This window comes from Cherax quadricarinatus, chromosome 79 (assembly GCF_038502225.1).
Source record: "Cherax quadricarinatus isolate ZL_2023a chromosome 79, ASM3850222v1, whole genome shotgun sequence".
Taxonomy (NCBI): Eukaryota; Metazoa; Arthropoda; class Malacostraca; order Decapoda; family Parastacidae; genus Cherax; species Cherax quadricarinatus.
Genome location: NC_091370.1, coordinates 7102144 through 7118816, shown reverse-complemented (window position 1 = coordinate 7118816; position 16673 = coordinate 7102144). Strand labels below are relative to the sequence as shown.

Genomic DNA, 16673 nt, shown 5'->3' with positions numbered 1-16673 from the left:
TATATATATATACATATATATATATATATATATATATATATATATATATATATATATATATATATATATATATATATATATATATATATAAAGAGAGAGAGAGAGAGAGAGAGATGATAAGGTTTACACATGGAGATCATAAAATGTTGTCAATGTCCTTGAAAATGTGTGCAGGAACAGTGAGAGCTTATGGGCGGGTCTAGCTGGTGTGTGGCATAAAAGGATGCACTTCCTTCAGCTTCTCACAGTCGATACACAGATCCTTCTGAGCCATGAACTCCCTTGTAAGTTACACTTTCTTGCGCTCAGAGTGCTTCATTTAAGCTTTATTTAAGTTTTCACAATATATACGTAACATCGGTGTATGGATCAATTATTCTGCTAGTTGTTTATTCTATTTAATTTTCATTTGCCTTTTGATAAAACGTAATTCTCAAAAATATTAAACTAAATGCATGAGGTATATGTACCTACGTTGAAAAGCATTAGTAACTGTTTACCTATTAATTAATTTACAAAACACTCCTCTGTTTTTTTGCACCATGCGTTGGTAAATACTCCTCACGACGCACTAGCACTTAAAACTTTACTAATATAATAAGTTTTAAAATAAATATTAATGTGAATCCAACAGGTCATTTTTGCCGTCCTGGCCACATTGTGCTTGGCTGCCACAAGCGCCACACCTTCCCCAGATGCCGAGCCTGGTTACCGGAGAGGTTTCGGAGGCTTTGGTGGGTTTGGAGGCTTTGGAGGCTTCAGGGGAGGATATGGAGGCTATGGACACTATCGTGGAAAGAGGAGCGCCGAGCCTGTCGCTGAGGCTGCTGCTGAGCCCGAAGCTGATCCTGGTTACTTGAGAGGCTATGGAATCCTCAGAGGCTTTGGTGGTTTTGGAGGATTCGGCCGCGGCTTCGGAGGCTTTGGACGAGGATATGGCGGCTATGGATACAATGGCTGAACTACTAATGTTATCAACTGTCCAATCTCAGTTCTCTTTACTATTTCTTTAAAAATACAAAAATAAATATATAGAGCAAAAATATCTAATTTTAATGTAAATCAGATCCTCTAATTGTTGAAATATATGTATTAAATATGGAATGTATAATAAAATGACTTTCCATTATATGGAAATTTTCAGAAAATTACAAAACTATAATTTAAAATAACACATTCCTTTTAATTTTCTATAGTAAAAATTTCTTCATTCTATGAAATAGAAGCTCCAGTATTGCAAAATTACGTGGATTTGACAGCTTGTATAAAGATTTTATTAGAGTATTGCGGGACTTTTGACTCCATGAACATAATTTTGCATAAAAATTCTGTCTGAAGCATTATTTATGTTCAACCCTGAGTTTATTGGAGAACTCGCTCCTTAAAAATAACTGCTCAGTTTTCTTTTTTACCAGACTTTTCTCTTGGCATGAATTAACATTAATTTGTATTGTGTTAAATTTTCCATACAACCAGTCTAATAACAAATCATTGTAATGGAGTTATTTTATCTAGTGAATATCTTCTTTTGCATTTGTATTTGTCATCTGAAATGTGTATAGGGGAAAAAGAAAATTGTAAGCCGAATTTTGTAGCATAATGAATTATATCCATGGGCAAATTCATACCAGAAGAAATGTAACATTTATGAAAGAAAAAAAAGTATTCTATAATGCATGATCATCAAAGCAAAAAATCAAATAAATTTGGAACTATATTACCGCTGTCACTTACGGATGCTTTTCAGCAGTCACTTTCAATTACAGTAAAAATAATTAGCTAATTAAAAGGATTCGACACTACATAAAAAGATTTTTATTAAATGATGCTAATAAAGTGTAAATTAATCCTATTATTGAAGAACAGTCAATTATCACTATTTTTAAAAAATAAAAGCTCAGTAGAAAATAAATAATAAAAACAAAATGATTACAAATAAAAAGATTACTGGTAAAATTTGTGCAATTAAAATAATTGCAGTTGCAATTAAAATTATTAGTTACAATTAAACGAAAACAGATACACAGAGTAAAAGAATAAGTTTCGATTAAATCAAAATGTATTAAATATAAATATAAATAAAAAATAAAAATAACGATAATTATTATTATTATAATAATGGCGATAACAATGTGACTAATAATATACAATACTATTAAATAATTTGAAAAATTAGTAAATGAGTAAACGGGCGAGAAGGATACAAGACATGGAAGGTAGAAGTTTCAGGTAGAATTGGCTGTAGACTCATCAATTGGTGTACTTCTGCTCCAATCGATCATTTTCTACCACTTTGGGCTACTAATATTATGCGTCATGCATGCATGGCAATTGTGATACAACAATACTATCTAGCAGACAGAAGAGATGATACGGAGACATAGCATGAAGAAGGTTAGTTTGCTTGGTTTGGAAATTCTAAAAGAAATGAACAACCCGAAATCAAACTGGATGTATTTCTTTTGCAGCGCAGTCCGATAAGTGAATCCACGTATTCCATAATCCAAGTCTTTTCTGCCTGATGCGAGTGGAAATGTTCAGAGTGCACCAGAACTTTTGATGTGGTCATATACTAGTGACAAAGATTTGTTAGGGAATCAGAGGAATCTTTTAAAGTCATCAAAATAAAATTAATATGAAATTTTGGAAAAAAGGGTGAATAAGGACATACACAGAACAAATTCAAGTCAATCATATCAAAGAGACCATAAAGGCCAATGTCCTTAGTACATTAAGTAAGGAAATATGTTTATGTTAGCTAAGTTTACACAATATACAAATGTTTTGCAATAGTCTTGCCATCACACAGATGTTATAAGCAAATTAAAGAATAAAAAGTTGACTTAAGTTTTAAATGACGTTAGCACTATTATTTATTGATAAGCAGAAGACGCTTCACACATTCATTTGACAGAAACATATTTTATTAATTTAACTGACAAATGATAACTTAACGAAAAATCAATAGACTGTTTCCCTTGCAGAAAACTTAACAGCAATAAAAGTTAAAGCTGAAAAGAAAATGCATTCAGCACCTGTTGTGACTAATAAATAAATTTGGTCAATTAGAAAGAACTCTTGTAAAATTAAATCCTTTCTAAATTTTCTCATATACGTTCAAAGATATAGTTTTTTCATATATGTTAATGTAAAAAATTATAATTTTGAACCAAAAGAAATTTGGAAACAAATTTTTATTTTATTATCACACCGGCCGATTCCCACCAAGGCAGGGTGGCCCGAAAAAGAAAAACTTTCACCATCATTCACTCCATCACTGTCTTGCCAGAAGGGTGCTTTACACTACAGTTTTTAAACTGCAACATTAACACCCCTCCTTCAGAGTGCAGGCACTGTACTTCCCATCTCCAGGACTCAAGTCCGGCCTGCCGGTTTCCCTGAATCCCTTCATAAATGTTACTTTGCTCACACTCCAACAGCACGTCAAGTATTAAAAACCATTTGTCTCCATTCACTCCTATCAAACACGCTCACGCATGCCTGCTGGAAGTCCAAGCCCCTCGCACACAAAACCTCCTTTACCCCCTCCCTCCAACCCTTCCTAGGCCGACCCCTACCCCGCCTTCCTTCCACTACAGACTGATACACTCTTGAAGTCATTCTGTTTCGCTCCATTCTCTCTACATGTCCGAACCACCTCAACAACCCTTCCTCAGCCCTCTGGACAACAGTTTTGGTAATCCCACACCTCCTCCTAACTTCCAAACTACGAATTCTCTGCATTATATTCACACCACACATTGCCCTCAGACATGACATCTCCACTGCCTCCAGCCTTCTCCTCGCTGCAACATTCATCACCCACGCTTCACACCCATATAAGAGCGTTGGTAAAACTATACTCTCATACATTCCCCTCTTTGCCTCCAAGGACAAAGTTCTTTGTCTCCACAGACTCCTAAGTGCACCACTCACTCTTTTTCCCTCATCAATTCTATGATTCACCTCATCTTTCATAGACCCATCCGCTGACACGTCCACTCCCAAATATCTGAATACGTTCACCTCCTCCATACTCTCTCCCTCCAATCTGATATTCAATCTTTCATCACCTAATCTTTTTGTTATCCTCATAACCTTACTCTTTCCTGTATTCACCTTTAATTTTCTTCTTTTGCACACCCTACCAAATTCATCCACCAATCTCTGCAACTTCTCTTCAGAATCTCCCAAGAGCACAGTGTCATCAGCAAAGAGCAGCTGTGACAACTCCCACTTTGTGTGTGATTCTTTATCTTTTAACTCCACGCCTCTTGCCAAGACCCTCGCATTTACTTCTCTTACAACCCCATCTATAAATATATTAAACAACCACGGTGACATCACACATCCTTGTCTAAGGCCTACTTTTACTGGGAAAAAATTTCCCTCTTTCCTACATACTCTAACTTGAGCCTCACTATCCTCGTAAAAACTCTTCACTGCTTTCAGTAACCTACCTCCTACACCATACACTTGCAACATCTGCCACATTGCCCCCCTATCCACCCTGTCATACGCCTTTTCCAAATCCATAAATGCCACAAAGACCTCTTTAGCCTTATCTAAATACTGTTCACTTATATGTTTCACTGTAAACACCTGGTCCACACACCCCCTACCTTTCCTAAAGCCTCCTTGTTCATCTGCTATCCTATTCTCCGTCTTACTCTTAATTCTTTCAATTATAACTCTACCATACACTTTACCAGGTACACTCAACAGACTTATCCCCCTATAATTTTTGCACTCTCTTTTATCCCCTTTGCCTTTATACAAAGGAACTATGCATGCTCTCTGCCAATCCCTAGGTACCTTACCCTCTTCCATACATTTATTAAATAATTGCACCAACCACTCCAAAACTACATCCCCACCTGCTTTTAACATTTCTATCTTTATCCCATCAATCCCGGCTGCCTTACCCCCTTTCATTTTACCTACTGCCTCACGAACTTCCCCCACACTCACAACTGGCTCTTCCTCACTCCTACAAGATGTTATTCCTCCTTGCCCTATACACGAAATCACAGCTTCCCTATCTTCATCAACATTTAACAATTCCTCAAAATATTCCTTCCATCTTCCCAATACCTCTAACTCTCCATTTAATAACTCTCCTCTCCTATTTTTAACAGACAAATCCATTTGTTCTCTAGGCTTTCTTAACTTGTTAATCTCACTCCAAAACTTTTTCTTATTTTCAACAAAATTTGTTGATAACATCTCACCCACTCTCTCATTTGCTCTCTTTTTACATTGCTTCACCACTCTCTTAACTTCTCTCTTTTTCTCCATATACTCTTCCCTCCTTGCATCACTTCTACTTTGTAAAAATTTCTCATATGCTAACTTTTTCTCCCTTACTACTCTCTTTACATCATCATTCCACCAATCGCTCCTCTTCCCTCCTGCACCCACTTTCCTGTAACCACAAACTTCTGCTGAACACTCTAACACTACATTTTTAAACCTACCCCATACCTCTTCGACCCCATTGCCTATGCTCTCATTAGCCCATCTATCCTCCAATAGCTGTTTATATCTTACCCTAACTGCCTCCTCTTTTAGTTTATAAACCTTTACCTCTCTCTTCCCTGATGCTTCTATTCTCCTTGTATCCCATCTACCTTTTACTCTCAGTGTAGCTACAACTAGAAAGTGATCTGATATATCTGTGGCCCCTCTATAAACATGTACATCCTGAAGTCTACTCAACAGTCTTTTATCTACCAATACATAATCCAACAAACTACTGTCATTTCGCCCTACATCATATCGTGTATACTTATTTATCCTCTTTTTCTTAAAATATGTATTACCTATAACTAAACCCCTTTCTATACAAAGTTCAATCAAAGGGCTCCCATTATCATTTACACCTGGCACCCCAAACTTACCTACCACACCCTCTCTAAAAGTTTCTCCTACTTTAGCATTCAAGTCCCCTACCACAATTACTCTCTCACTTGGTTCAAAGGCTCCTATACATTCACTTAACATCTCCCAAAATCTCTCTCTCTCCTCTGCATTCCTCTCTTCTCCAGGTGCATACACGCTTATTATGACCCACTTCTCGCATCCAACCTTTACTTTAATCCACATAATTCTTGAATTTACACATTCATATTCTCTTTTCTCCTTCCATAACTGATCATTTAACATTACTGCTACCCCTTCCTTTGCTCTAACTCTCTCAGATACTCCAGATTTAATCCCATTTATTTCCCCCCACTGAAACTCTCCTACCCCCTTCAGCTTTGTTTCGCTTAGGGCCAGGACATCCAACTTCTTTTCATTCATAACATCAGCAATCATCTGTTTCTTGTCATCCGCACTACATCCACGCACATTTAAGCAACCCAGTTTTATAAAGTTTTTCTTCTTCTCTTTTTTAGTAATTGTATACAGGAGAAGGGGTTACTAGCCCATTGCTCCCGGCATTTTAGTCGCCTCATACGACACGCATGGCTTACGGAGGAAAGATTCTTTTCCACTTCCCCATGGACAATAGAAGAAATAAAAAAGAACAAGAGCTATTTAGAAAAAGGAGAAAAACCTAGATGTATGTATATATATATATGCATGTGCGTGTCTATGAAGTGTGACCAAAGTGTAAGTAGGAGTAGCAAGATATCCCTGTTATCTTAGCGTGTTTATGAGACAGAAAAAGAAACCAGCAATCCTACCATCATGCAAAACAGTTACAGGTTTTTGTTTCACAGTCATCTGGCAGGACGGTAGTACTTCCCTGGGTGGGTGCTGTCTACCAACCAACTACCTGTATATATATATATATATATATATATATATATATATATATATATATATATATATATATATATATATATATATATATATATATATATATATATATATATTTTTTTTATTATTATTTTTTTATTATCACACTGGCCGATTCCCACCAAGGCAGGGTGGCCCGAAAAAGAAAAACTTTCACCATCATTCACTCCATCACTGTCTTGCCAGAAGGGTGCTTTACACTACAGTTTTTAAACTGCAACATTAACACCCCTCCTTCAGAGTGCAGGCACTGTACTTCCCATCTCCAGGACTCAAGTCCGGCCTGCCGGTTTCCCTGAACCCCTTCATAAATGTTACTTTGCTCACACTCCAACAGCACGTCAAGTATTAAAAACCATTTGTCTCCATTCACTCCTATCAAACACGCTCATGCATACCTGCTGGAAGTCCAAGCCCCTCGCACACAAAACCTCCTTTACCCCCTCTCTCCAACCTTTCCTAGGCCGACCCCTACCCCGCCTTCCTTCCACTACAGACTGATACACTCTTGAAGTCATTCTGTTTCGCTCCATTCTCTCTACATGTCCGAACCACCTCAACAACCCTTCCTCAGCCCTCTGGACAACAGTTTTGGTAATCCCGCACCTCCTCCTAACTTCCAAACTACGAATTCTCTGCATTATATTCACACCACACATTGCCCTCAGACATGACATCTCCACTGCCTCCAGCCTTCTCCTCGCTGCAACATTCATCACCCATGCTTCACACCCATATAAGAGCGTTGGTAAAACTATACTCTCATACATTCCCCTCTTTGCCTCCAAGGACAAAGTTCTTTGTCTCCACAGACTCCTAAGTGCACCACTCACTCTTTTTCCCTCATCAATTCTATGATTCACCTCATCTTTCATAGACCCATCTGCTGACACGTCCACTCCCAAATATCTGAATACATTCACCTCCTCCATACTCTCTCCCTCCAATCTGATATTCAATCTTTCATCACCTAATCTTTTTGTTATCCTCATAACCTTACTCTTTCCTGTATTCACCTTTAATTTTCTTCTTTTGCACACCCTACCAAATTCATCCACCAATCTCTGCAACTTCTCTTCAGAATCTCCCAAGAGCACAGTGTCATCAGCAAAGAGCAGCTGTGACAACTCCCACTTTGTGTGTGATTCTTTATCTTTTAACTCCACGCCTCTTGTCAAGACCCTCGCATTTACTTCTCTTACAACCCCATCTATAAATATATTAAACAACCACGGTGACATCACACATCCTTGTCTAAGGCCTACTTTTACTGGGAAATAATTTCCCTCTTTCCTACATACTCTAACTTGAGCCTCACTATCCTCGTAAAAACTCTTCACTGCTTTCAGTAACCTACCTCCTACACCATACACTTGCAACATCTGCCACATTGCCCCCCTATCCACCCTGTCATACGCCTTTTCCAAATCCATAAATGCCACAAAGACCTCTTTAGCCTTATCTAAATACTGTTCACTTATATGTTTCACTGTAAACACCTGATCCACACACCCCCTACCTTTCCTAAAGCCTCCTTGTTCATCTGCTATCCTATTCTCCGTCTTACTCTTAATTCTTTCAATAATAACTCTACCATACACTTTACCAGGTATACTCAGCAGACTTATCCCCCTATAATTTTTGCACTCTCTTTTATCCCCTTTGCCTTTATACAAAGGAACTATGCATGCTCTCTGCCAATCCCTAGGTACCTTACCCTCTTCCATACATTTATTAAATAATTGCACCAACCACTCCAAAACTATATCCCCACCTGCTTTTAACATTTCTATCTTTATCCCATCAATCCCGGCTGCCTTACCCCCTTTCATTTTACCTACTGCCTCACGAACTTCCCCCACACTCACAACTGGCTCTTCCTCACTCCTACAAGATGTTATTCCTCCTTGCCCTATACACGAAATCACAGCTTCCCTATCTTCATCAACATTTAACAATTCCTCAAAATATTCCCTCCATCTTCCCAATACCTCTAACTCTCCATTTAATAACTCTCCTCTCCTATTTTTAACTGACAAATCCATTTGTTCTCTAGGCTTTCTTAACTTGTTAATCTCCCTCCAAAACTTTTTCTTATTTTCAACAAAATTTGTTGATAACATCTCACCCACTCTCTCATTTGCTCTCTTTTTACATTGCTTCACCACTCTCTTAACCTCTCTCTTTTTCTCCATATACTCTTCCCTCCTTGCATCACTTCTACTTTGTAAAAACTTCTCATATGCTAACTTTTTCTCCCTTACTACTCTCTTTACATCATCATTCCACCAATCGCTCCTCTTCCCTCCCGCACCCACTTTCCTGTAACCACAAACTTCTGCTGAACACTCTAACACTACATTTTTAAACCTACCCCATACCTCTTCGACCCCATTGCCTATGCTCTCATTAGCCCATCTATCCTCCAATAGCTGTTTATATCTTACCCTAACTGCCTCCTCTTTTAGTTTATAAACCTTCACCTCTCTCTTCCCTGATGCTTCTATTCTCCTTGTATCCCATCTACCTTTTACTCTCAGTGTAGCTACAACTAGAAAGTGATCTGATATATCTGTGGCCCCTCTATAAACATGTACATCCTGAAGTCTACTCAACAGTCTTTTATCTACCAATACATAATCCAACAAACTACTGTCATTTCGCCCTACATCATATCTTGTATACTTATTTATCCTCTTTTTCTTAAAATATGTATTACCTATAACTAAACCCCTTTCTATACAAAGTTCAATCAAAGGGCTCCCATTATCATTTACACCTGGCACCCCAAACTTACCTACCACACCCTGTCTAAAAGTTTCTCCTACTTTAGCATTCAGGTCCCCTACCACAATTACTCTCTCACTTGGTTCAAAGGCTCCTATACATTCACTTAACATCTCCCAAAATCTCTCTCTCTCCTCTGCATTCCTCTCTTCTCCAGGTGCATACACGCTTATTATGACCCACTTCTCGCATCCAACCTTTACTTTAATCCACATAATTCTTGAATTTACACATTCATATTCTCTTTTCTCCTTCCATAACTGATCATTTAACATTACTGCTACCCCTTCCTTTGCTCTAACTCTCTCAGATACTCCAGATTTAATCCCATTTATTTCCCCCCACTGAAACTCTCCTACCCCCTTCAGCTTTGTTTCGCTTAGGGCCAGGACATCCAACTTCTTTTCATTCATAACATCAGCAATCATCTGTTTCTTGTCATCCGCACTACATCCACGCACATTTAAGCATCCCAGTTTTATAAAGTTTTTCTTCTTCTCTTTTTTAGTAAGTGTCTACAGGAGAAGGGGTTACTAGCCCATTGCTCCCGGCATTTTAGTCGCCTCATACGACACGCATGGCTTACGGAGGAAAGATTCTTTTCCACTTCCCCATGGACAATAGAAGAAATAAAGAAGAACAAGAGCTATTTAGAAAAAGGAGAAAAACCTAGATGTATGTATATATATATGCATGTGCGTGTCTGTGAAGTGTGACCAAAGTGTAAGTAGGAGTAACAAGATATCCCTGTTATCTAGCGTGTTTATGAGACAGAAAAAGAAACCAGCAATCCTACCATCATGCAAAACAGTTACAGGTTTCTGTTTCACAGTCATCTGGCAGGACGGTAGTACTTCCCTGGGTGGTTGCTGTCTACCAACCTCCTACCTACATATTACCTATATATATATATATATATATATATATATATATATATATATATATATATATATATATATATATATATATATATATATATATATATATATAAACCTAGCGAGCTATGCTTGTTTCATGCTGCGATGGCACTCGTGGCAGTGGATGCTCAAAAATTATTTTTCAACCTAGTTCCCTAGGTTCATATTGTTTATAGTATGTTGGGTTGTCTCTTGAGGCAAGTCAGTCACTGGATGAATCAAAAGTCTGTAGTGTAGTAGCATTGGTCATTGCTGGTGTTCTCGACTGGGTGTGGCACCAGTGCCTTTTAGCAAAACTGCAAGCTCTGGAAATTGCAAGCTCTGTGCTATGTCTCCTCAGTGATTATTTTCATGATAGATCTCTAAGGGTACTTCTCAATGGAACGGAATCAGCAAGGCGTGTTAGTGGGGCAAGTGTTCCACAAGGAAGAGTGCTTGGACCATTGTTATGTAAAGTCTTCTTCAATGACCTTCATCCCATCGCAGAATCACCTGCATCTGCAGACCACTGTACACTGACACTTATCCAAGAGAAGAAATGGAAGCTGCTCTAAGCTACATCAATCACCAGCTCAGAGCTCTATCAGCGTAGGGAAACAGATGGCAAGTAACATTTGCATCTGAGAAAACACAAATGATGATGGTGTCTAGGCACCATGTTGGTAATGCCGGTGAAGTAGTAAGTATGAATGGGATGGTGTTGGTATCTGGGGAAAAGGTTGATATCCTTGGGGTGAAATTTGACTCCAAACTGACTATGAAGAACCATGTTGTAAATCTTGCAAACAAGGGAGCCAGGAAGCTTACAGCACTTCGCCGTATCTCGCTTTTGCTTGACAGTAGGGGTTGGAAGATCCTGTATGAGAGACAAGTACGCTCACACCTTGAGTATGCTCCACTTACTTGGTTTGACTGCCTTCTCTCTCATCTGCGACTGCTTGACAGAGTAGATTACAGAGCAAGTTGTCTCATCTCTCGCCTGGACCCATCCTTGATAGATCTATCATTTCAGCAGAGCGTTATTGTTATGTACAAGGTCAATATTGTCAAAGTACCACACTTGGATCCACTTTGAGGATAACAAGAAACAAGCTTCGATATCACAAGACGGGCAAGAAGTATCAACTTCACTCTGGCTGTACCCTTCTCCAGAACACCACTTCATCTGAGATCATTTATCCCCATGATGATTCGAGCATGGAACACATTCGTACAGCAGTATGATGTCAGCGAGATAAAGTCAGTTGATCAAATGAAAATGCTGATCCACAGATGCCTCCAACTTCACCCTTTTCCCTACCTGTACGTTTCATAACAATCAAAATGCTTTTGATGAGCTGATGTATGTATCAGATTTTAGCTTGTCAATGAAGTTACGAATGATTAACTTGTAAATAGCTTGTTAATAGTCCTAGGGATCCTTATCATAACGTTGCCAAACATTGAGTAAAGACAGAGAGAGAGAGAGAGAGAGAGAGAGAGAGAGAGAGAGAGAGAGAGAGAGAGAGAGAGAGAGAGAGAGAGAGAGAGAGAGAGAGAGAGAGAGAGAGTGAGAGAGAGAGAAATAGGGAAAGATATATATATATATATATATTATATATATATATATATATATATATATATATATTATATATATATATATATATATATATATATATATATATATATATGTATATATATAAAGAGAGAGAGAGAGAGAGAGAGAGAGAGAGAGAGAGAGAGAGAGAGAGAGAGAGAGAGAGAGAGAGAGAGAGAGAGAGAGAGAGAGAGAGAGAGAGAGAGAGAGAGAGAGAGAGAGAGAGAGAGAGAGAGAGAGAGAGAGAGAGAGAGAGAGAGAGAGATAAGGTTTACGCATGGAGATCATAAAATGTTGTCAATGTCCTTGAAAATGTGTGCAGGAACAGTGAGAGCTTATGGGCGGGTCTAGCTGGTGTGTGGTATAAAAGGATGCGCTTCCTTCAGCTTCTCACAGTCGATACACAGATCCTTCTGAGCCATGAACTCCCTTGTAAGTTACACTTTCTTGCGCTCAGAGTGCTTCATTTAAGCTTTATTTAAGTTTTCACAATATATACATAACATCGGTGTATGGATCAATTATTCTGCTAGTTGTTTATTCTATTTAATTTTCATTTGCCTTTTGATAAAACGTAATTCTCAAAAATATTAAACTAAATGCATGAGGAATATGTACCTACGTTGAAAAGCATTAGTAACTGTTTACCTATTAAGTAATTTACAAAACACTCCTCTGTTTTTTTGCACCATGCATTGGTAACTACTCCTCACGACGCACTAGCACTTAAAACTTTACTAAAATAATAAGTTTTAAAATAAATATTAATGTGAATCCAACAGGTCATTTTTGCCGTCCTGGCCACATTGTGCTTGGCTGCCACAAGCGCCACACCTTCCCCAGATGCCGAGCCTGGTTACCGGAGAGGTTTCGGAGGCTTTGGTGGGTTTGGAGGCTTTGGAGGCTTCAGGGGAGGATATGGAGGCTATGGACACTATCGTGGAAAGAGGAGCGCCGAGCCTGTCGCTGAGGCTGCTGCTGAGCCCGAAGCTGATCCTGGTTACTTGAGAGGCTATGGAGGCCTCAGAGGCTTTGGTGGTTTTGGAGGATTCGGCCGCGGCTTCGGAGGCTTTGGACGAGGATATGGCGGCTATGGATACAATGGCTGAACTACTAATGTTATCAACTGTCCAATCTCAGTTCTCTTTACTATTTCTTTAAAAATACAAAAATAAATATATAGAGCAAAAATATCTAATTTTAATGTAAATCAGATCCTTTAATTGTTGAAATATATGTATTAAATATGGAATGTATAATAAAATGACTTTCCATTATATGGAAACTTTCAGAAAATTACAAAACTATAATTTTAAATAACACATTCCTTTTAATTTTCTATAGTAAAAATTTCTTCATTGTATGAAATAGAAACTCCAGTATTGCAAAATTACGTGGATTTGACAGCTTGTATAAAGATTTTATTAGAGTATTGCGGGACTTTTGACTCCATGAACATAATTTTCCATAAAAATCCTGTCTGAAGCATTATTTATGTTCAACCCTGAGTTTATTGGAGAACTCGCTCCTTAAAAATAACTGCTCAGTTTTCTTTTTTACCAGACTTTTTTCTTGGCATGAATTAACATTAATTTGTATTGTGTTAAATTTTCCATACAACCAGTCTAATAACAAATCATTGTAATGGAGTTATTTTATCTAGTGAATATCTTCTTTTGCATTTGTATTTGTCATCTGAAATGTGTATAGGGGAAAAAGAAAATTGTTAGCCGAATTTTGTAGCATAATGAATTATATCCATGGGCAAATTCATACCAGAAGAAATGTAACATTTATGAAAGAAAAAAAAGTATTCTATAATGCATGATCATCAAAGCAAAAAAGCAAATAAATTTGGAACTATATTACCGCTGTCACTTACGGATGCTTTTCAGCAGTCACTTTCAATTACAGTAAAAATAATTAGCTAATTAAAAGGATTCGACACTACATAAAAAGATTTTTATTAAATGATGCTAATAAAGTGTAAATTAATCCTATTATTGAAGAACAGTCAATTATCACTATTTTTAAAAAATAAAAGCTCAGTAGAAAATAAATAATAAAAACAAAATGATTACAAATAAAAAGATTACTGGTAAAATTTGTGCAATTAAAATAATTGCAGTTGCAATTAAAATTATTAGTTAGAATTAAACGAAAACAGATACACAGAGTAAAAGAATAAGTTTCGATTAAATCAAAATGTATTAAATATAAATATAAATATAAAAATAAAAATAACGATAATTATTATTATTATAATAATGGCGATAACAATGTGACTAATAGTATACAATACTATTAAATAATTTGAAAAATTAGTAAATGAGTAAACGGGCGAGAAGGATACAAGACATGGAAGGTAGAAGTTTCAGGTAGAATTGGTTGTAGACTTATCAATTGGTGTACTTCTGCTCCAATCGATCATTTTCTACCACTTTGGGCTACTAATATTATGCGTCATGCATGCATGGCAATTGTGATACAACAATACTATCTAGCAGACAGAAGAGATGATACGGAGACATAGCATGAAGAAGGTTAGTTTGCTTGGTTTGGAAGTTCTAAAAGAAATGAACAACCCGAAATCAAACTGGATGTATTTCTTTTGCAGCGCAGTCCGATAAGTGAATCCACGTATTCCATAATCCAAGTCTTTTCTACCTGATGCGAGTGGAAATGTTCAGAGTGCACCAAAACTTTTGATATGGTCATATACTAGATAAAAAGATTTGTTAGGGAATCAGAGGAATCTTTTAAAGTCATCAAAATAAAATTAATATGAAATTTTGGAAAAAAGGGTGAATAAGGACATAAACAGAACAAATTCAAGTCAATCATATCAAAGAGACCATAAAGGCCAATGTCCTTAGTACATTAAGTAAGGAAATATGTTTATGTTAGCTAAGTTTACACAATATACAAATGTTTTGCAATAGTCTTGCCATCACACAGATGTTATAAGCACATTAAAGAACAAAAAGTTGACTTAAGTTTTAAATGACGTTAGCACTATTATTTATTGATAAGCAGAAGACGCTTTACACATTCATTTGACAGAAACATATTTTATTAATTAAACTGACAAATGATAACTTAAGGAAAAATCAATAGACTGTTTCCCTTGCAGAAAACTTAACAGCAATAAAAGTTAAAGCTGAAAAGAAAATGCATTCAGCACCTATTGTGACTAATAAATAAATTTGGTCAATTAGAAAGAACTCTTGTAAAATTAAATCCTTTCTAAATTTTCTCATATACGTTCAAAGATATAGTTTTTTCATATATGTTAATGTAAAAAATTATAATTTTGAACCAAAAGAAATTTGGAAACAAGTGAAATTTTATTTAGCCTAGTGCAACTAAATGCAAATTAGATAAGTTTAAAATAATTTAATTATAAACAATCACAATAAAATGTATTTTTATTCTTTAGGTTCAGAATGATTTTTACGAAATTACTGCAAACTCAAATTTTCGTTGACCTTATTCCACAAGAAGAATTTTACTATTTAAGCCAAAATCGCAAATCACAAATAAAAGGTGTGTTACTCTTGTTCCGAGGAAGTACATAGGTGTGGGAGTTTTCGTATTAATTATATTCTCATCCCTGTTTGGTGTACTAGCCTACGAACACCACATATATTATTGTAACCAAATACGAATGACATTGATCAATTACAACACTACGTTAGCGAAGGATTCAAACCCATGTTGTACTGGCCCACTCCTGTGAGAGAGAACCGCATGTATATATATATATATATATATATATATATATATATATATATATATATATATATATATATTTATATATAAATATATATATGTATATATATATATATATATATATATATATACATATATAAATATATATATATATATATATATATATATATATATATATATATATATATATATATATATATATATATATATATATATATATATACATATATACATATAAATACATATATAAATATATATATATATATATATATATATATATATATATATATATATACATATATATATATATATATATATAAACACATATATATATATATATATATATATATATATATATATATATATATATATATATATATATATATATATATATATATATATATACATATTTATATATAAATATATATATATATATATATATACATATATATATATATATATATATATATATATATATATATATATATATATATATATATATATATATATATATATATATATATATATATATATATGTATATATATATACAGTACATATCAATCTAATCACGAAACAAGTGGTACTGAATTATTTAACAAAAATGCGGCAATCCAGGGTTCGACTCCACGACACATTGTCCCGCGTCAAGAGACAACACAACGCACGTAGCACGTGATCCACTCCGTAATCGATCCTACTAACAACATAAACCTAGCGAGCTATGCTTGTTTCATGCTGCGATGGCACTCGTGGCAGTGGATGCTCAAAAATTATTTTTCAACCTAGTTCCCTAGGTTCATATTGTTTATAGTATGTTGGGTTGTCTCTTGAGGCAAGTCAGTCACTGGATGAATCA

The 16673-nt window shown here is 35.9% G+C and overlaps 1 protein-coding gene across 1 annotated transcript in view; it reads left to right on the top strand.

Moving 5' to 3' along the window:
- The first annotated feature begins 203 nt into the window (after window positions 1-203).
- Window positions 204-16673, top strand: part of LOC138855048 (elastin-like) — a 19207-nt gene continuing 2737 nt past the window's right edge. Inside the window, exons 1-6 of the mRNA XM_070101809.1 lie at window positions 204-284; window positions 635-956; window positions 11545-11726; window positions 12867-13188; window positions 15218-15273; window positions 16629-16673. The exon at window positions 16629-16673 is cut by the window's right edge and continues 189 nt beyond it. Of these exons, the coding sequence (XP_069957910.1) occupies window positions 273-284; window positions 635-956; window positions 11545-11726; window positions 12867-13188; window positions 15218-15273; window positions 16629-16673 (939 nt within the window). The 5' untranslated portion in view covers window positions 204-272. The remainder of the gene's footprint in view (window positions 285-634; window positions 957-11544; window positions 11727-12866; window positions 13189-15217; window positions 15274-16628) is intronic.